The sequence below is a fragment of the Theropithecus gelada genome, chromosome 20, assembly GCF_003255815.1.
Source record: "Theropithecus gelada isolate Dixy chromosome 20, Tgel_1.0, whole genome shotgun sequence".
NCBI lineage: Eukaryota > Metazoa > Chordata > Mammalia > Primates > Cercopithecidae > Theropithecus > Theropithecus gelada.
This window is the reverse complement of record NC_037688.1, coordinates 4,482,599-4,504,228: the sequence shown is the minus strand read 5'-3', so window position 1 is coordinate 4,504,228 and position 21,630 is coordinate 4,482,599. Positions and strand designations below refer to the sequence as shown.

Here is a 21,630-nt window from a genome sequence, read left to right as displayed (position 1 = left end):
CCACGATGCCCAGCTAATTTTGTATTTTTTTTTTTAGTAGGGACAGAGTTTCACCATGTTGGTCAGGCTGGTCTCAAACTCCTGACCTCAAGTGATCCACCTGCCTCGGCCTCCCAACAGGTGTGAGCCACCGCGCCCAGTCCTATAGTCAGTAATAATTTAATTGTACATTTAAAAATAACTTAAAAAGTGTAGATTGTTTGTAACACAAAGGATGAATGTGTGATTCATGATGTGATTGTTAGGCACTACATGTCTGTGTTAGTGTACCCCATAAACATGTACACCTACTATCTACCCACAACAATTTAAGAAAAAACTGGTTGCTGTAAACTATTCTTTATTCTTTTTTGTCAGTAGTAGTTGATATCTTCTCCTCTCATGTTAGAATCCTGAGTTATTTTCACTTCTTCCCACTTTTTCACCAGTCATCAGTTTGGGCCTTTGTCTGTTTTTCTTGCCTTTGAAACTCTGGCAGATCTACCTTTTTCCATTTCCATTCTTACTATTCCACTTGGTCCTTCATAATCTTTTACCAGGGTTACTTTAATGACTTCCTGCCCACTCACCCTTTTCAAATTTGTTCTATACCATAAAATGCTGTCAAACTAACATTTTAGGAAATGCTACCTTTTTTTCCACATACTTCCCCTTGCTCTGACCCTATTACAGTTTTCTATTGGTCGCTCACATCAGTGCATATTTAATATGCATTTATTTTTTATGGTGTTGGTATGGTCCTCATGGTTTTGTTAAGCAGTAGAAGAATATGAATATCAGGCCGGGCATGGTGGCTCACTCCTGTAATCCTAGCACTTTGGGAGGCTGAGGCGGGCAGATCACGAGGTGAGGAGTTTGAGACCAACCTGGCCAATATGGTAAAACCCTGTCTCTACTAAAAATATAAAAATTAGCTGGGCATGGTGGCGGGCGCCTGTAGTCTCAGCTACTTGGGAGGCTGAGGCAGAAGAATCACTTGAACCCGGGAGGCAGAGGTTGCAGTGAGCCTAGATCACGCCACTGCACTCCAGCCTGGGTGACAGAGTGAGACTCCATCTCAAAAAAAAAAAAAAAAGAAAAAGAAAAAGAGAATGTGAATATCTATGTGATATGATACTCATCTCAGACAATTTGTTGTAAGGAGTTGGGGTTTAAATAAATACGTGATTCCTACTTCAAGTAATTTATCATTCGTTTGAGGAGACCATATAGACACTGAGAAATTTAACAATAGAAAAATAGTAATAATATATATTTTTCTTTTTTTCCTACAGGTTCCTGTTGCATGTAAATCATGTCCCTGTGGTTACATATTTATTAGCAGAAAACTTTTAAATGCAAAACACTCAGAGAAATCACCACCTTCTACAGGTAATTGTGAGTTTAATACCTTTTTAGCTTTTTGATGTAGAAACACAAAGTTAATTTTTGTGAATTTACTATTTACATTTTTTTGTTGAAGTTAAAAGTTTAAATCTATTAAAGTGTCTTTGACTTTTATTAACTATTGGAATTAGTTTATGACATTGGTTTCATGTGCATTGCATTTAAATGTTAAGTCGCTTACAACCTGATAACGCTTGTAACAAATTATTTATTTTTGAAGTTGGAGAACCATTGATGGGTTTTAGCAAGTGACCTGATCTGATAGACAAACTTAAAAAAAAAAAAGTTTTAGTAATAATTGACATTGAGTAAATTGGATGTATTTGAAGTGCACAGTTTGATAAGTTTTGACATATGTATATACCAGTTAATCACCACAATCAATATTATGAACATTCATCAGTTTCATAAGTGTCCTAGTTCCCCTTGTAATCCCTCCTTCCTGCTACCTCCACTCTAGGTAACCACAGATCTTCCTTCTGTCACTGTTCATATAAATGGAATCATACAGTATGTACTCTTTTTTGCCTGGTTTCTTTCACTGAGTGTAATTATTTAGGATTCAGCCATGTTGTATGTACCAATAAGAGTTCATTCCTTTTTATTGCTTAGTAGGAGTCTTTGTATGGAGATTTGTTTATCCATTTTCCTGTTGATGGACATTTGAGTTTTTTCTCTTACAATGCTGGTAAAATTTGCAGCAACTTTAAAGTTTTGTTTTTTTTTTAAACTAGTGACCATTGAAAAATATAACTTGGTTTTGGTATGAAAAATGTTTTTAGACATGTTGGCTATATTTTACAGTTCCCTGACCGAGGATATCCAAAAAATGATTTTGTTTGAATTTGTTGCTTTTCCATTAAAGTAGACAAATTGGATTTGTTCAATAGACATATTTATTAATACTAAAAGATACAATTTTGTTACTTATGCTTGGCTAAAAGCAGACCTTCATACAGTGGTGACCTCGAAATAAGAGTAGGTTGATTACAAATACGTACTGAGCACCTGCTGTATGCTAGACACTGTTCCAAGCCTTGGGCACAAAGCATTGAGTTCTACTGTTAAGGCAGATTTACTGCTGTCATGGAGCTTATATTCTTGTGGGTGGGAGATAGTGAACAAATATACAGAGAAAATGTAACCTTGTGATAAATGCTTTATAGTCCTATGAAGTGACTGGAAGGCTACTTTTGATTGGGTGGTTAGAGAAGGTCCCTCTGAGGAGGTGACATTTAAATGGAGTCTCAGTGGATAGAAGGGGCTAGCCATGATAAGGTCACGGAGAAGAGCGTTCTTGACAGATGGCAATAGCAAGTGCAAAAGTTCTAAGGTTGGACAAAATTTTGTATATTTTAGGAACAAAAAGACCATTGTGATTGCAGTGTAGACAGTATGATTAGAAGAGTGGAAGATGAGTTCAGAGGGCTAGGCAGAGGCTAGATTACTCTGATGGTAAACCAGAGTAAGAAGTTTGGATTTTGTTTGTAAACTGTGAGGAGAAACTGTCCCTGAGATGGGGTGGGACGAAGTGAGGAGAAGATGGCATCCTCTGATTTGAGTTTTAGAAAGATCATTCCAGCTGCTGTGTAGAGAACAGTTTGTAGGGGTACAAATATGGAAGTGGATTATTGCAGTAGGTTAACTAAGGATACTGAGTTAGAGTGATTATAGTAGCAGATGATTCAATAATAATTTTTATTTATGTCTGAGAGGTTTATTTATCTTAGGTCTATATAGAAGTGGCGGGAAACTTGTTTAGTTCCATTTCTGTCACTGTTTCAGTTCTCTTCTAATCATGAGAATGAACATAATTCATTGGTTCTTAAAGGCGGTTGCTGGGTTGGCTGTATAGGATTCATCCAGAAGAGCTTGTTAAAAATGCATTTCTGGATCTTACTTTCTGAGAGTTTGGTTTAGATAAAGGAACCCTGAAATGATGATTCACTCAGTAGCTATTTTGGGGTGGCATGTCAGCTCAGTGCTGAGTTTCTAAAAATGAATAAGACATGGTCCTTGTTCTTAGGGAGACAAAGTGCTTATTTTTTTTATTCAAGTATTTTTGAGTTCATTTTATGTACCAGTGATTCAGATGAGAAATGAGTTAAGAAACTCAACAAAGATAAAAGAAGGAACAGGGCCAGGCATGATGGCTTATGCCTGTAATTCCAGCATTTTGGGAGGCCGATGCAGTAGGATCACATCAGCCTGGGAAGTTGAGGCTGCAGTGAACTGTGATTGTACTGCTGTATTCTAGCCTGGGTGACAGAGTGAGACCTTGTGTAAAACAAAATGAATAAAAGAAGAAACAGATGATACAAGTGTTAATGAGTTGTTAAGTTTAACCAGTTAAACCACAGGGAAGAATTTAGAAGATTCCCAGATCTCTGACTTGGATTGCTAGTTAAAAGAGAATATAAGAGGGAAAACAAGCTGTGGGGGAGAGATGAAGAATTTAATTTTGGGTATAGAAACATCATCCGTGTAGTTTTTTTTTTTTTTTCAGTTGGACATACAGTCTGCAGCCTCAGCTGCAGATAAAACTTTTGAGCCATCAGTGACTAGATGGTAGTTGTCATCATGGAAAATGGATGAGCTGGCACTGCAGAGTTTGTAAGTTAGGAAGAGGAAGGCATTCAGGGACTAAACTTTGACAAACACCAATTTTACAGACAGGTCAGATCAACTGAGAAGAAATGTCAGCCGTAGGAGAAAAACCAACAGCACAATGTTATATAAGTCGTGGCAATGAGTGAGTTTTAAGAAGCAATTCATTATTATTTTATATTTGGAGTTTCCTGAGGTTTCCTTGTTTAATAAGAGTGGTCTTTTGACTTTGAAGTGAAGATGAAACATTGAAGCCCAGAAATCCCTGCAGGAGGAAGAATCAGCAGCAAAACCAAACCAGAAAGGAAGGAGAAACGTCAAGGATTGGCTGTGCCATAGAAACCACAGGAGGAAAAGATTTTAGGGAGAGGATTAAGAGTATTCAAAGCCTCAAAAACGGTTCGGTAGAGTACGGACATGGGGGTCAGAAAACCTGGCTTCAGATTCAAATTCTTTCCCTTTCTAAGCAACTTAGTTAACCTCCATGAGCAACTGTTGTTTGTTTATAAGATAGATTTATAGTACCGGTGTTAGAGGATTGAAGTGCGTATGAAAATGTCTAACATTTGCAAAGCGTGTTAAGTTTTAGGTACTCAGTAATACTCGTTTTTACAATTAAATTTCTTAGAAATAAGGTTTGCCTTGGATAATCCCATAGTATGTAGGGCATTGAGAAGAGTTTAAGGTCACTACAATTTATCAAGTGCTTAGTGTTGTCAGTGAGATCTAGAACATTTCAGTTTTGAGGAAAGTAGTAGAGAATTAATAGAAGAAATGAAAATGTATACTATATATCTGAAAGATAACCAACTTCATTAATTATCAGGGAAATGCAGTTGAAACGAAATGCCATTCTTTTTGCCCACAGCTCACATAAGTGTAAAGAATTTCTAAGTACTTTCATGGGTATGGCAAAATGGATAGTCTCATACTATTGGGAACAAAAATTGGTACAGCCTTTTTGGAGACCAGTGTTACCAGTAATTGTTAAAAGGTTTAAATACACATAGCCTAGAATGCAGAGCCTAGAATCAGTAGGTAGGTAGCCTAGAGAGCCTAATTGTTTATATACACAATTAAGCATTTACTAGGATTTTCAAGGCAACACTTTATAATAGCAGAAGGTTGTTAGTAAGCCAGATGTAATCAATAGGGGAATGGTTAAATTAAGTAACTAAATTATCTTTCAGTTACTAGTATGTGCTAGTTTGAAAGAATGATACAGATTTTATGTACTGAAACGGAAAGATCTCTAAAACATTGTTAATTTAAGAAAAAACTGCAAAACAGTACTTGAAGTATGAGCTTGTTTTTAAAACCCCACAAAATGATTTCTACATGTAGTATTAATAAGGAAATACATAAATGGATAGATAGGTAATTTTTTTTTTTGGAGACGAAGTCTCGCTCTGTCGCCCAGGCTGGAGTGCAGTGGCGCGATCTTGGCTCACTGCAAGCTCCGCTTCCCGGGTTCACGCCATTCTCCTGTCTCAGCCTCCCAAGTACCTGGGACTACAGGCGCCCGCCACCACACCCGGCTAATTTTTTGTATTTTTAGTAGAGACGGGGTTTCACCGTGTTAGCCAGGATGGTCTCGATCTCCTGACCTCGTGATCCACCCGCCTCGGCCTCCCAAAGTGCTGGGATTACAGGCGTGAGCCACCGCGCCTGGCCTAGATAGGTAATTATATAACAAGTACAGAGTCAAGGAAGACTTGTTTGCATAAGTAGACATCTTTTTTTAAAAAGGACTATAATTAAAGCTCGTTGATTTTAAAAATAAAGCTATGAAAGATATTTTTAACATTTCACTAGGTTGAAAGCTCTTATTTAATTATTGTACACAGTTTGTGATGTGCAGGAAGAAAAGAATCTGTTAGGCTGACTAGATTTAGCTAGATATGAATTGTTTAAAACTCATGTTTTTCATAAATACTAATCAATTATACCTTCATAACATTCATAGAAATTAGGGAGGTGGTAGAGTAAAACTATATAGAACTTAATGTAGCTGAAAATATGTATATATAAGCAAAATCTATTATAGAAATTAATGAATCTTTTTTTGTTTTTTTGAGCGAGAGCTCTTGTTGCCCAGGCTGGAGTGCAGTGGCGCGACATCTGCTCACTACAACCTCTGCCTCCTGGGTTCAAGCCGCTCTCCTGCCTCAGCCTCCCAAGTAGCTAGGATTACAGGCATTTGTCACCACGCCCCACTAATTTTGTACTTTTAGTAGAAGCGGGGTTTCTCCATGTTGGTCAGGCTGGTCTCAAACTCCCAACCTCAGGTGATCCGTCCGCTTCTGCTTTCCAAAGTGTTGGGATTACAGGTGTGAGCCACTGCTCCAGGTGGAATTAATGAACTTTTTAAAATTTAAAATTAATTTTGGTGAGAGAAGGAGATGCATGTTAGCACTAACACTGTGTTAAGAAATGCTCAGCCGGGTGCGGTGGCTCACGCCTGTAATCCCAGCACTTTGGGAGGCCGAGGCGGGTGGATCACCTGAGGTCAGGAGTTTGAGACCAGCCTGGCCAACATGGTGAAACCCCATCTCTACTAAAAGTACAAAAATTAGCTGGGCGTGGTAGCGTGCACCTGTAATCGCAAATACTAGGGAGGCTGAGGCAGGAGAGTCGCTTGAACCAGGGAGGCAGAGGTTATAGTGAGCCAAGATCATACCATTGCACTCCAGCCTGAGCAACAGGAGTGAAACTCCACCTCAAAAAAAAAAAGAAAGAAAGAAAGAAAGAAAGAAAGAAAGAAAGAAATGCTCCTCAGGCTGGGCACAAGGTCTCACACCTGTAATCCCAGTGCTTTGGGAGGCTGAGGCGAGCAGATCGCTTTGAGCTCAAGAGTTCGAGATCAGGCTGAGCAACATGGCGAAACCCTGTTTCTAAAAAAGAAAAATACAAACAATTAGCCAGGCATGGTGATGTTAACTCTGGAGTATGTCCAGGTTCTTGGTGTCTTGAACAGAGAACTGGACAAAACACACAAAGCAAGGAAGGATTGAACGGATTTATTGATAATGAAAGTACAGTGTGGGAGTGGGCTTGGAGCATAGGGTCTCAAAGGCCCTGTTACAGAGTTTTTGTGAGTTTAAATACCCTCTATTTGGGGCACACCCTATGTAAAAGGAGAGCATGAAGTAAGGTTACAAAGTCATTTACTTGGCCTACCCCCTATAGAGAGGATGAAGTAAAGTTACAAAGTCATTTACTTGGCCTATGCCCTATGAAGAGGATGTTTCCTGTTATAGCCGAAGTGTGAGATCGCCATAAGTTCCCTGCCTCCAGACCCTATTTTTTGGCCTCAGTGGTATGTACCTGTTGTCTCAGCTACTTGGGAGGCTAAGGTGGGAGGATTGCTTGAGCCTGGGAAGCAGAGGTTGTAGTGAGTGGTGATCTTGCTGCTGCACTCCAGCCTGAGTGACAGAGTGAGACTCTATCTCAAATTAAAAAAGAAGAAAATTTTAATTATAAAAACTGTAGAAGAAAATAAATTTCTAAATGAGACACTAGTTCATAAAATTTAGAATTTAAAATTTAATAAAATTAAAAATTTAGAGTTCCCTGTAAAGGAAAGAAAAAATAGTTGAGACAGTAGGAAATTATAATTGCTTATTAGTATTTTAACTGTGTAATTTTCAATGAGTAAAAGGTTTAGGGTAAGCATAGTCAAGTAAATAACCTTCTCATTTTTTATGGGGAGAAAGAAAAAAGGGAAAAAAACCTAAACTTAGTTTTCAAATTATTCTTTAATATAACTTAATAGGCTAAGGCTGATAAGCAACGAAGTTTATAAATGACAAGTTCACTTTTAGTTAAGGGAAAAAAATGGAGAAATGATTATCACCTGTACCTTTTATAAATCCAAAGTGATTGAGTGGTATAAGTGGTCCTCAACTCTGAATTGACTGTGGAGGTTTGGTTTTGTTATTCAGAAAGTATTGTTCTTTACTTGCTGGCCGGTGCGGTGACTCATGCCTGTAATCCCAACACTTTGAGAGGCTGAGGCAGAGGATCACTTGAGGTCAGGAGTTCAAGACCAACCTGGCCAATGTGGTGAAACCCCATCTCTACTAAAAATACAAAAATTTTTTAAAAAAAAAATGCAAGCCTCGTTCCTTACTTGCTAATTGCATAAAAGTGCTGTACGTTCCTATATGAAACATGGCTTTTATGTAGTTGATTTTTGTGTGGGTTTTTTTGCCTTTTGATGAAAAAAATGCATACCTTTGCCTCTGAGCCTGTACTTTTAGATTCTTAATCATACAGTCTATGATATCTATATTCATCTTCAAAACACTTTTCATAGAGTTCTTTGACTTCTAATTAAGACTGATTGTTTTTAGGTCTGCTGTACAGCTCTTGTACTAGGATTTCTTTCCATTGTACTCCCAGGATAATCCCTTTTCTTTTCTTTTCTTTTCTTTTCTTTTCTTTTCTTTCTTCTTTCTTTTTGAGACAGAGTCTTGCTCTGTCACCCAGGCTGAAGTGCAGTGGCCTGATCTCGGCTCACTGCAACCTCCACCTCCTGGGTTCAAATGATCCTCCTGCCTCAGCCTCCCTAGTAGTTGGGATTACAGGCATGTGCCACCATGCCTGGCTAATTTTTTTATTTGTACTAGAGACAGGGTTTCTCCATGTTGGCCAGGCTAGTCTTGAACTTCTCAGGTGGATCTGCCCGCCTCGGCCTCCCAAAGTGCTGGAATTACTGGGGTGAACCACCACGCCTGGTACCACTCTTTCTTACATACTGTGTGTTTGTTCCTTTTAACCCATGTGTTTTTACTTTTGGAACAAGTTTCCCAGAAATTGTTTTATTCCTGGAAAAACTTTTCCAGACAAGACATAATGGTCCATTTCTTATCTTATATTGTGGAGAGTGCCTTTGTTTTGCATTCACACTTTAATTTTGTTCTCATTCTTCCTTGGCATTCAGTGGGTCCTTTCCATCTGAAAGCTCAGCTCTTCAACTCAAGGCAGTTTTTATCCATTATTGCTTTTCCCCCCATTTCCTTTCCTTTTCATTCTGGCATGCCTATAGGATCATGTTAGGATTGTGTTGTACACTGTATTGGAAATTGACACTGTATTGGAAGGAGGATAAAGATAGGCAGTACAAGGGTAGTGGCTCAATGATTTCATCAAAGACTTAGTCTCTTCTCTTTCTTCCACCTTAAGAAGATGTGGCTTACCCTCATTGTTCTGAGGTAGTTCTTATTGCACCTCTAAGCATCCTATACACATTTCAAGAAGGAAGAAGAGGGAAGAGCAGAGAAACAAAGGGGCATGCCAGCTATGCTTCTTCCCTAGAAAAAATCTTTCTGGAAACCTTACCCAGTTTCACTTACCTGTCATTGGCTAGAGCTAGATGCCACCTCACCTGCAGGGAGAGTCTTGAGAATATATACCGATTTTAGGCATATTGCCCTCTTTAACAGAACAAGATTCTGTTCTTAATGAAGACAGGGAGAAGGAATAATGGGTAGATAATTAGCAGTTCTGTCATAGGGATATCTATTAGGTTTCTTGGATCTTTCCTTCATTTTTCTTTATTTTCTGTCACATTCCCCTTTTGTCTTTTTGCTTTATTCCAGGACATTTTGTTGATTTTCCTTTCTACATCTATAATTTCGTCATCAAGCATGTCTACCATTTAGCTTATTAGCACCTAAACTTTAGCAGGGTATCTTGTTTTCTAATTTCTTCTTTTTCATAGAATTTTGAAAATAGTTTTAGTATGGTAAAATATAACAAAATATACTATTTTAACCATTTATAAATGTACAGTTTAGTGGCATTAAGTACATTCATATTGTATTCTTAACCATCACTACCATCCAATTCCGGAACTTATTTTTCCAAACTGAAACTCTGTACCCATTAAACAATGACTGCCATTTCCTTCTCCCCCATGCCCCAGGCAACCACCATTCTACTTTCTCTGTCTGTGAATTTCACTGCTCTAGGCACCTCATGTAAATGGAATCATACAATATTTGTCCTTTTGGGTCTGGCTTATTTTACTTAACACAGTGTCCTCAGGTTTCATCCATGTTGTAACATGCATGAGAATTTCCTTTTTAAGGTTAAATAATATTGCATTTTATGTATATTGCCATATTTAGTTTATTCATGTATTAGTCAGTGGACACGTGGATTGGTTTAACCTTTTTGCTATTGTGAATAATGCTGCATGGTATACAAATATCTGTCCTGATATCTGCTTTCATTTCTTTTGAGTATATGCCCAGAGGAATTGTTGGATCATATGTTGATTCTATTTTAATTTTTTGAGGACTGACTTTACTGTTTTCCATAGCAGCTCCATTTTACATTTCTACCAGCAGTGTACAGATGTTCCAGTTTTTTTACATCCTCACCAACACTTATTTTCTGATTTTGTTTTGCTTTGCTTTTTATAATAATCTGGTGAGTATGAAGTGGTATCTTGCTGTGGTTTTGATTTGCATTTTCTTATTCATGTGATATTGAACATCTTTGCATGTGCTTAGTGGCCATTTATATATCTTCTTTGGAGAAATACCTATTCAAGTCCTTTGCCCATTCCTGAATTGGGGATTTTTTTGTTGTTGTTGACTTGTAAGTTCTTTATATTATTCTGAATATTAATCTCTTTTTTTTTTTTTGAGATGGAGTCTCGCTCTGTCGCCCAGGCTGGAGTGCAGTGGCCGGATCTCAGCTCACTGCAAGCTCCGCCTTCCGGGTTTACGCCATTCTCCTGCCTCAGCCTCCCGAGTAGCTGGGACTACAGGCGCCCGCCACCACGCCGGGCTAGTTTTTTGTATTTTTTTTTAGTAGAGACGGGGTTTCACCGTGTTAGCCAGGATGGTCTCGATCTCCTGACCTCGTGATCCGCCCGTCTCGGCCTCCCAAAGTGCTGGGATTACAGGCTTGAGCCACCGCGCCCGGCCTAATCTCTTATCTTGTAATAATTTGCCCATATTTTCTCCCATTCCATGTGTTGCCTTTTCATTCTGTTGATAGTGTCCTTTGATACACAGATGTTTAATTTTGATGAAATCCATTTTGCCTGTTTTTTTTTTCTTTCTTTGCTTTTGCTTTTGGTATCATATCCAAGAAATTATTGCCAAAATCCAATGTCATGAAGCTTTTCCAAGATTTTTAAAGCAATTTTATGGTTTTAGTGGTTATATTTAGATATTTGATCCATTTTTGTGTATGGAGTAAGATAAGGGTTTTTTGGCTAATGTGAATTATGCTACATTGTGTAGATACCCAGTTTTCCTGTTATAACTTGTGGAAGATACTGTACTTTACCTTGAATTGTCTCAGAGTCCTATTGAAAATCCTTTGACTGTATGTATGTGTTTATGTCTGAGCTTTATTTTTATTCCTTTATGTCAGTACCATACTGTTTTGATTATTATAGCTTTGTAGTAAGTTTTGAAATCAAGAAGTGTGGGACCTTTAACTTTGAATTTTTTCAAGATTGTTTTGGCTATTTGGAAATCCTTGGGATTCCATGTGAATTTTAGGATGGGTTTTTCTGTTTCTGCAAAAATAATTTTATTCTTTTTTTTTTTTTGAGACGGAGTCTCGCTCTGTCGCCCAGGCTGGAGTGCAGTGGCCGGATCTCAGCTCACTGCAAGCTCCACCTCCCGGGTTCACGCCATTCTCCTGCCTCAGCCTCCCGAGTAGCTGGGACTACAGGCGTCCGCCACATCGCCCGGCTAGTTTTTTGTATTTTTTAGTAGAGACGGGGTTTCACCGTGTTAGCCAGGATAGTCTCGATCTCCTGACCTCGTGATCCACCCGTCTCGGCCTCCCAAAGTGCTGGGATTACAGGCTTGAGCCACCGCGCCCGGCCAATTTTATTCTTAATGATAATCTCCTTTCAGATCTCTCAAGGTATGCATTAGAATGTTTTATTTGTTTGTTTGTTGAACTATCTTTGTTCTTCCTGTTTTATTTTGGCTCTTCTCTCGACTTTTATTTTCTTCTTATAGCTAGTAATGTTTAATTGGCTGTTGGTTTGATACAAATGAAGGACTTGGTTTATCAGTGTAGATAAGTTTAGTGAATATCCTATACTGTTTTAAGTGTCTGTTTTGACAACAGAGCTCTTCAGTGTATAACTGGGAGTTTAGTAGCAGGAGGTGAGCAGGCAATACACTGGTGAATTCCCTTATTGCCAAAATAAGGCAGGCTTCATTCTGGGGTGGAATGTGAAATCTCTTACAATATTTCATTCCTGTCAGGAGCTGGCTTTTTCCTATGTTATGGAGGTTTGAAGTTCTCTTGCACATTGCTCTGTTCATAAGCGCTTCCTTATGTCAGTTGCTCTGTATACATAGACCCAACTGTACTGCAGTAGTCTCTAGTTATTTTGATGATCACCTGGTGGCCTGCTCTCACTTACTGTACTTTTTGTCCTGCCCTGGGATTATCCTTGAGAATCCTCCTTTGGGAGGAACAGCTCTCCCTTCTTTTTTTTTTTTTTTGAGACTGAGTCTGGCTCTGTCGCCCAGGCTGGAGTGCGGTGGCCGGATCTCAGCTCACTGCAAGCTCCGCCTCCCGGGTTCACGCCATTCTCCTGCCTTAGCCTCCCGAGTAGCTGGGACCACAGGCGCCCGCCACTTCGCCCGGCTAGTTTTTTGTATTTTTTAGTAGAGACGGGGTTTCACCGTGTTAGCCAGGATGGTCTCGATCGCCTGACCTCGTGATCCGCCCGTCTCGGCCTCCCAAAGTGCTGGGATTACAGGCTTGAGCCACCGCACCCGGCCCAGCTCTCCCTTCTATAGCAGCTATCACTTACTCCTATTTTTGAATTGTAGTTTATTTTATTGCTGTTTCTTATCAGAACCATCAGGTTGCCAGTTTGCTGAAATTCTGTAATTTTGGGTCATTAATAGTACCTTTTTCTTGTTTCCAGCACCACATACATGTTTTCCTTTTTCTCCTTCCCCTTTTCCCATGTTTCTTCTCATTCAATGGGATTTTGAGAAGGTGGTGAGGTAAATGTATGTCCTATCCGATTTTATTTATTCAACAGTCTGTGTAAATAATGTTCTAGGTTCTGCAAATAAGGTAGGCAAAGGATTCCTAACTTTCATAAAGCCTGTATTTTAATGAAGGAGACGTATTGAGCATATAAGTAAATAAATAACAGATTATAGCTGTAGTAGATTACAGGAAGTGACTTGGGCTGGGAGAATCAGAGCAAGTGACCTGTATATGGATATCTGAAAGAAAAAAAAAAAAAAAGGCTTATCTCATGAAGAGCCTTGGGAAGATAATTCTAGGCAGAAGGATTAGCATATACATAGACTCAGCGGAGGAAGGAGCTTGTTTTATTAAAGGAAAGGCACGTCTGGAGTGTATTGAGCAAAGTGGTGAGCATGAGCATCATGAGACTGGAGAAAGAGGCAAATGCCAGATCTGTTGGGGACTTGTCTTTGGTAAGGAATTTTTACTTTAAATATGGAAAAAAAGCTAATGAGAGGCTTTAGAAGGGAAGCTATGCCGTTTGATTTTTTTTTTTTTTTTAAGATAATGTTGACTGATATGTAGAGAATAGGTTTGGCTGGGATGTTGCCCATGGAGGTGGAGAGAAATGAAGAGATGATGGGTATATTTTGCAAGGAGTACCTGTGGGCCTTTGCGATGGTACAGGAAGCAAGATGAGTCACAAATGACTACAAGTTATTTGACTTGTACAACCAGGTGATGCTTTTTACTAATATGATAAAAGTAGGAGGAGTAACAGATTTGGGAGAGGGCAAATCAAGAGTTGTTTTTTGATACAATTTGAAATGCCTTTGAGACATTCAAGTGAATTTGTCAGGTAGGCAGTCTAGAGTTTAGGGAAGAAATCAAGCAGAAGGTGAAAACTTTGTAGCCATTATTGTCCCGTCCCGCGGGATCGTCAATGTAGGCCCTAGAAGAGGGAGTGGGAACTCGGGGGGACAAGAGACACGAGAAATGGAGACAAGACAGTATCCTGATCAAGTCTCATTTATTGGTGGCAGTGTAATGCCTTATATAGACCGGCAGGGGCGGAGGTTGGGCCAGGGCGATGATGGTGGCCCTGTGGTGGGCGTGGCCAGGTAGGTCTCGGTTTCTTCCGTCGGACGTCATGTTGCACCTGCGCCGTGGGTTGGTAATTTTCTCGGGCACGGGATGGCGCCTGCGCTGTAAGTTGATCATTTTCCCGAGCGCGGGAAAATGGGTGAGGAAGAACCCGGAAGAGCGCCATTTTGTGCTGGCGTATGAGACAGCAGAACAGGGAAGAAAGTAAATCTAGGGAGGAGGCATAGAGTGGAAGCGTATAGAGCTCAGGCGTCAGTCGTCAGTTATAATCGCTATGGCCGGGCCACGCAGCTCCGGACACATTATAACAATAGTGTTTAATGCTGTGGGTTTATGAGATGATCTAGGCAAAGTCTAAGTAAGAGAAGAGGCCTCCGGACAGAATCCTGGGGCTTTGACATTAGATTGGGAAAGCACCTGGGGGAAGAGCACACAGCAAAGGCGATTAGGAGGAGTGGCTGGTGAGATGAGGAAACTAGGGGAGCCTGAGAATCAAGCGAAATAATTTCAAGGAAAGTAGTAGTCATCTTTGTTGAAGTTTTGAGAGATGGTGTAAGATGGTAAGTGAGGTGTCTATTAAGATTTGATAACAGGTTTTTTTTTTAATTATTATACTTTAAATTTTAGGGTACATGTGCACAACGTGCAGGTTTGTTACATATGTATACATATGCCATGTTGGTGTGCTGCACCCATTAACTCGTCATTTACATTAGGTATATATCCTAATGCTATCCCTCCCCCTTTCCCCCACCCCACGACAGGCCCCGGTGTGTGATGTTCCCCTTCCTGTGTCCAAGTGTTCTCACTGTTCAATTCCCATCTATGAGTGAGAACATGTGGTGTTTGATTTTTTGTCCTTGCGATAGTTTGCTGAGAATGATGGTTTCCAGCTTCATCCATGTCCCTACAAAGGACATGAACTCATCCTTTTTTATGGCTGCATAGTATTCCATGGTGTATATGTGCCACATTTTCTTAATCCAGTCTATCATTGATGGACATTTGGGTTGGTTCCAAATCTTTGCTATTGTGAATAGTGCCGCAATAAACATACGTGTGCATGTGTCCTTTTGTTGTTTTTGACAATCAGTTTCATTGGGATAGGAACTATACTGGAATAGATTTGATGAGTGAATGGGAGATGAGAAACTGAAGGCAGGAAGTACAGGCACCTCTTTTGAGAAGTTTGGCTGTGAAGAAGTTTGCAGAGATGACTGGGTTGCTGGGGGAACAAACCTAAATTCACTGTTAGACTTTAATAGGCATACTGTATAAAGCTTTATTTATCACTATTTCTCTTAACCTTTATTTTTTTGAGAAATTCTAAGCATATGCAAAAGTAGAAAATGACCAACCCTGCCCCATCCACAATCCTGAACATCTTCCCTTGCATCATTTTGAAGCAAATCCCATATAATTTCAGTTATAAACATTTCATTATGTTTCCAAAAGATGAACATTAAAAAATGTAAGCACAATGCCATTATAACATAAAAAATTAATAATTCCTTGTTATTAAATATCCAACTTGTGTTCACATTTTCACTTTTCTCATGAATTATCTTAGAGTTTTAAAAACAGATTTTAAATAAGGTCCACAAATTGCATATGGGTGCTATCTTCTTTCTTTCTTTCTTTCTTTCTTTCTTTATTTTTTGAGATAGAGCCTCGCTCTGTCACCCAGGACGGAATGCAGTGGCACAATTTCAGCTCACTGCAGCCTTCTCCTCCTGGGTTCAAGCAGTTCTCGTGTCTTGGCCTCCTGAGTAGCTGGGACTACAGGTGCACACCACCATGCCTGGCTAATTTGTGTATTTTTAGCAGAAATGGGGTTTCATCATGTTGGCTAGGCTGCTCTTGGACTCCTGACCTCAGGTGATCCACCCCCTTCGGCCTCCCAAGATGCTGGGATTACAGGCATGAGCCACCACGCCCCGTCATTTGTGTAAGAACAGGGTGTCACTTTGTCACCCAGGCTGAGACAGGGTCTTGCTGTGTGGCCCAGGCTGATCTCAAACTCCTGACCTCAAACAGTCCTCTTGCCTCGGCCTCCCAAATGCCTAAAGTGCTTTTGGATTACAGGCATGAGCTACTGATCCTGATTTTTTTTTTAATCCTCTTATTGTCTATTATTTTCTCTTTTTTTCCTTGCAAGTTAGATGTTGAAGAAATGGCATCACCTGTTCATTTGTGTGTGCTGTTTGTATCCCCATGGTGTCAGTTAACATATTCCTTGAATAACTTCTCTTTTTCCTATTAGTTGTAAGTTAGATCTAAGGACTGGAGAGATTGGAATTTTTTTTTTTTTTTTTTTTTTTTTTTTGAGATGGAGTTCATTTTTGTTGCTCAGGCTGGAGTACAATGGCACAATCTCAGCTCACCGCAACCTCTGCCTCCTAGGTTCTAGCGATTCTCCTGTCTCAGCCTCCCAAGTAGCTGGGGTTACAGACATGTGCCACCACACCCAGCTAATTTTGTATTTTTAGTAGAGACGGGGTTTCGCCATGTTGGTCAGGCTGGTCTCCAACTCCTGACCTCAGGTGATCCACCCACCTCGGCCACCCAAAGTGCTGGGATTACGGGCGTGAGCCACCGTGCCTGGCCTGCTTCTCTCTCTTTTAGTGATGTTAGTACCTGCTGATGTTCAGTGCTTAGAAGCTTTAGTTCATTGCAGGTTGAAAAGTGTTGATATTCTGATTCTGTCATTCCTTCTTCATTTATTAGCTTTAACATGAGAAACCTCTTCATCTGCCCTTTGGTTACCCTGTGAGTAGCACAGTTTAAATAGAAAAAGCAGAAGAAATGCTTTGTTCTTTCCCTTTATTTAAATTTTCAAAGTAATGAGTTGCTTCTTTAGTATCTTCATATGGTGGCCAAGTAGTTTTTGTTTTTAATGTTAATATATTCATATGCTTGATATATTTCAGTCTATTAACAGTCATTATTTTTATTGATACTCAAATTGTCCTATAATAGTAGGAACCTCTTCATGTTAGCCCAAGTCTTAACAACACCCTGCTTGTCTTTAATAACTTTCTTGCAATCTGGGATAATTAAATGTTCTTGTATTATCTGGTATATGTCTAATTTGAAACTTCAGATTAATTCTCCAAGGATATGTTATTTGGAGATAATATTACATTTTACTTTTCATTTTTACAGCAGTCTATTATCATACTTATTTTATAGTCTTTCACATTGTTCCCTTTAGTTCTTTGGATATGAATTTTTCTGTTTGTTTTGCCCCTTTACCACTGTGATTTTTGGCATTTGGGGAATTCTCTTTCTTGCTTTTGATTGCAGGTATGTGTTAAAGCAGGGTATCATATATATTTTTTTCTTTAAGTTTATTGTTTGTCTTATCCAACATTTTGATTTGTTTAGAGTGGGAGGAGTGACTTCTTGCATTAATTAAATCACCATATTTAGTAAAGTTTCCCTATTGCTATTCCATTTATGGAGCAACATGCTCTTATATCAGAAATTACCTTATCTGTGGCTAAAGTGAAAACTACTCACTTGCCTAGGGTTTTTATATTTGTTATGGATGCTTTCTGTTTGATTTTTATTGTAAGCTTAATATATTGTCTTTAAGATCAGTTTTACTTTTGCATATTTCACGTATTTTTGTTTGTTTGTTTGTTTTTTTTTGAGACGGAGTCTTGCTCTGTCGCCCAGGCTGGAGTGCAGTGGCGCAATCTCGGCTCACTGCAAGCTCCGCCTCCCGGGTTCACGCCATTCTCCTGCCTCAGCCTTCCCGAGTAGCTGGGACTACAGGCGCCCGCCACTGTGCCCAGCTAATTTTTTCTATTGTTAGTAGAGACGGGGTTTCACCATGGTCTCGATCTCCTGACCTTGTGATCCGCCCGCCTCGGCCTCCCAAAGTGCTGGGATTACAGGCGTGAGCCACCGCGCCCGGCCTATTTCACGTATTTTAATCTTTAATTCAGGTAGAGGGCAAAAAGGTATGGAATTTTTTTTTCTTTTCTTAATATTTCACTACTTTTAGCTTGTAAACAGGAAGAAAAAGGCAGACAGGTTGCTATGGAATTGTGTGAACTTGTGGAGGCTGAAATTTAAGCTGCCAAATGAAGAAACTTGTTTTCTCTTCCAAGATTCCTCCTACTTCATGTGTTATTGCGATCTGAATTCCATTGAATTTCTTTTTTTCTTATGTGGATGTGGGGGAGACATACATGTTATGGTTGTAGTTCTATGAAATATGCCAGGAAGCATACTGTAGTGCTATTTAGAAAGAAAAAGGAAGACAATGAGAACTTGGGCAAACAGTTCTTGCTAAGCCCTAAAATATATCACTTTTATTCATCCATACAGAAAACAAGCATGAGGCCAAGAGGAGGCGAACAGAGAGAGTTAGGAGAGAGAAGATAAATTCTACAGTAAATAAAGATTTAGAAAACAGAAAGAGGTCTCGAAGTAACAGCCATTCAGATCATATCAGACGAGGAAGAGGAAGACCTAAAAGTGCATCTGCCAAAAAGCATGAGGAAGAAAGAGGTATGAAATAAATCAAGCAGTTTTTTTTTTTTTTTTTCCAAGTATTAAATTGATCTGGGATCTTAATTAGGTAGTAGTGAAGAAAGTGGAGGCATTGAGTTCCTGGACTTAAAATCACAACTCATATTTTAGTTTGAAAGCATTTCCTCTATGGTGGATGCTTATTATTTTTTTAATCACAGGAATTTAATTCTTATTGGAAACCTAAAGGCTTAGTTAGGTAAAATTTACCTTGCTATAAACTGATGATAATAGAGTTCAAAGGTGATTTGTATATGACATCCTGGAGAAGCCTGTTAAAATGATTGTACCTTCTTTTTTTTCCTTTTTGAGACAGGGTCTTGCTCTGTCACCCAGGCTGGAGTGCAGTGGTGCAATCATGGCTCACTGCAGCCTCAACCTCCAGGGCTCAGGTGATTCTCCCTCAGCCTCCTGAATAGCTAGGACTACAGGTGTGCACCATCATGCCTAGCTAATTTTTTTGTAGAGGGGGTTTCACCATGTTGCCCAGGCTAGTCTTGAACTTCTGGGCTCAAGCAGTCTGCCCTCCTCGGCTTCCCAGTCTTGGGACCTTTTTTTTTTTTTGTCTTTTTAAGACACGTCTGAGTTCTGTTAAGACTATTTCAAACTGTTATACTGTGAGTTTTAAACTTTTACTATTGAAAGTGTTCTTGGTGGAGTTTTTAACTGCTTATTGGGCGATTTGTGTGCTTCCTACTCTGAGGCAGCTTTTGTGTAGATGAATTCTTGGTCCAGAGTATATTTCTTTTTCTCCTTACAGGTCTTCTCCTTTCTTCTGACAAATATCTACCAATAACTTGTTTTTAGACATTAAAACTTCAGTTTCTCTTTTTCTTTGATGTATGCATCTTTTTAAAAACTTACGGAAAATTTCATCATATGCAAGAGTAGAGAAAATAGTATAATGAACCTCTATATGTCCACAAGTATCTTTTTAAAATTGAGACTTTCAAGCTAGGAGTTAATTTAAAAAAGGGATAATTGCTCTTTATTGTGCTTTAAAAACCTCTGTCAAAATGATTTCATCTTCATTGAAATGCATTTGTAATTTCTTACACTATTTGTGAGTTATGCTTTGCTTTTCAGATGTTCTGTCTTACTCAAGTGCTTTTTGTGTAAATGTAAATTTCACTTATTTTAGACAATGAGAACATTCTACCAGTTCACTATTTCTCTCTGCTTTATGTGCTTTTATTTGAATAAAGTTACTATTGCTAGAAAACAGCTTTACCAGTATAGCCATTCCTAGCTTTTATCAAAGTTAAAGGTGTTTTACTATTGTATGGCTAAAGGAATAAGATTTATATCATTTTTTACTGTATTCTAGGAAGGCTGTGCTGAGGTACTCCTTATTCCTTGGGTAATTTTACTGCTTTTCTCTTTCTTTCTATTATGCTCTTCCAGAGGGTTTGAGTTATTTATTCAATGTGAATGTTTCTTTAACAATAGGGTGCAGAAAACCTATGCCAAGGATTATTTTAGAAGGGAAACTAGGTAAAGAAAAGTCAACAGAGAAAAAGGAAAAGAGAGAACTACTGCCTGGCTCAGAAAACAACATTCTTTTCAGTTGAAGTAGAGGGAATGCAGCTGAAAGAAAAGAATGCTTCTGGTGGTGGGTGAGAGGAGATGAGAAAGCAGATAATGACAGTCTTTAGCTGGGGAAATGAAGTCTGTATGCTCGTGGTAGAACTGTATATATGCCGGATTTCAGCTTTTATTTCATGATTACTTGAAAAAGGAAGCATTTATTTGGCTGTAAATATTTTTTAGGCATTTTCTGTTTATTACAGAAAAATTTTAGGAAAGCTATTTCTAGAGTAATATATGCTTTTAATTTATTTGTTTTTGATACAAATTGCAGGAAATTGCTTAAATTAGTTTTTGTAGCACAAACTGGAATCTTACGTAGACCGTGAAGTCATTACACTTTTTCTGTAAAGAGCCAGATAGTAAATGTTTTAGGCTTTGTGGGCCATACTATCTCTCTCACAACTACCCAGCTCTGCCATTTTAGCTGGAAAGCAGCCATAAACCATGCATAAATGAATGGGCATGCCTGTGTTCCAGTAATACTTTATAAAGCAGGTGATGGGCCACATTTGGTACCAATCTCTTTCTTTCTTTCTTTCTCTTTCTTTCTTTTTCTTTCCTTGCTTTTTTTTTTTTTTTTTTTCCCCTTCTGAGATAAGGTCTCTCACTCTGTTACCCAGGCTGAAGTGCAGTGGAGTGATCATGGCTTACTGCAGCCTCGAACTCCTGGGCTCAAGTGATCCCCCTGCCTCAGCCTTCCAAGTAGTTGGGACTAGAGGTGCACGCCACCACGCCAGGCTAATTTTTTTTTTACTTTTAGTATAAATGAGGTCTCACTATGTTGCCCAGGCTGGTCTCAAGTTCCTGGGCTCAAGTGATCCTTTCATCTTGGCCTTCCAAAGTGCTGGGATTGCAGGCATGCATGAGCCACTGCACTTGGCCTAGTTTGCCAATCTTTGTTGTAAACCATTGTACTCTTAAATATAATATGGACAAGAACCATTAGACTGGTGCAGAAGTAATTGTCGTTTTACTTTTGTACCAACCTAACATGAACTTTTGAAATGTCTGTGTGTTTTTTGTTTTTTGTTTTTTTTTTGAGATGGAGTCTCGCTCTGTCGCCCAGGCTGAAGTGCAGTGGCCGGATCTCGGTTCACTGCAAGCTCCGCCTCCCGGGTTTACGCCATTCTCCTGCCTCAGCCTTCCCGAGTAGCTGGGACTACAGGCGCCCACCACCTTGCCCGGCTAATTTTTTGTATTTTTTAGTAGAGACGGGGTTTCACCATGTTCGCCAGGCTGGTCTCGATCTGCTGACCTCGTGATCCGCCCGTCTCGGCCTCCCAACGTGCTGGGATTACAGGCTTGAGCCACCGCGCCCGGCCAATGTCTGTGTTTTAGAATAGATTTCTTGGATATGCTTCTTAGTGCTAAATAGCTATTTCGTTGGTTTTTATTGATTCCTTGCTCTTAGAGCATTTGAAAAAT

General features: G+C 39.3%; 1 protein-coding gene across 2 annotated transcripts in view; it reads left to right on the top strand.

The window, feature by feature from the left end:
* Window positions 1–21,630, top strand: part of C20H16orf87 (chromosome 20 C16orf87 homolog) — a 32,977-nt gene that overhangs the window by 5,861 nt on the left and 5,486 nt on the right. The window contains exons 2-3 of one of the 2 annotated variants that reach the window (XM_025371493.1): window positions 1,275–1,371; window positions 18,412–18,594. In XM_025371493.1, the coding sequence (XP_025227278.1) occupies window positions 1,275–1,371; window positions 18,412–18,594 (280 nt within the window). The remainder of the gene's footprint in view (window positions 1–1,274; window positions 1,372–18,411; window positions 18,595–21,630) is intronic. The other variant, XM_025371494.1, reaches the window with a different exon arrangement.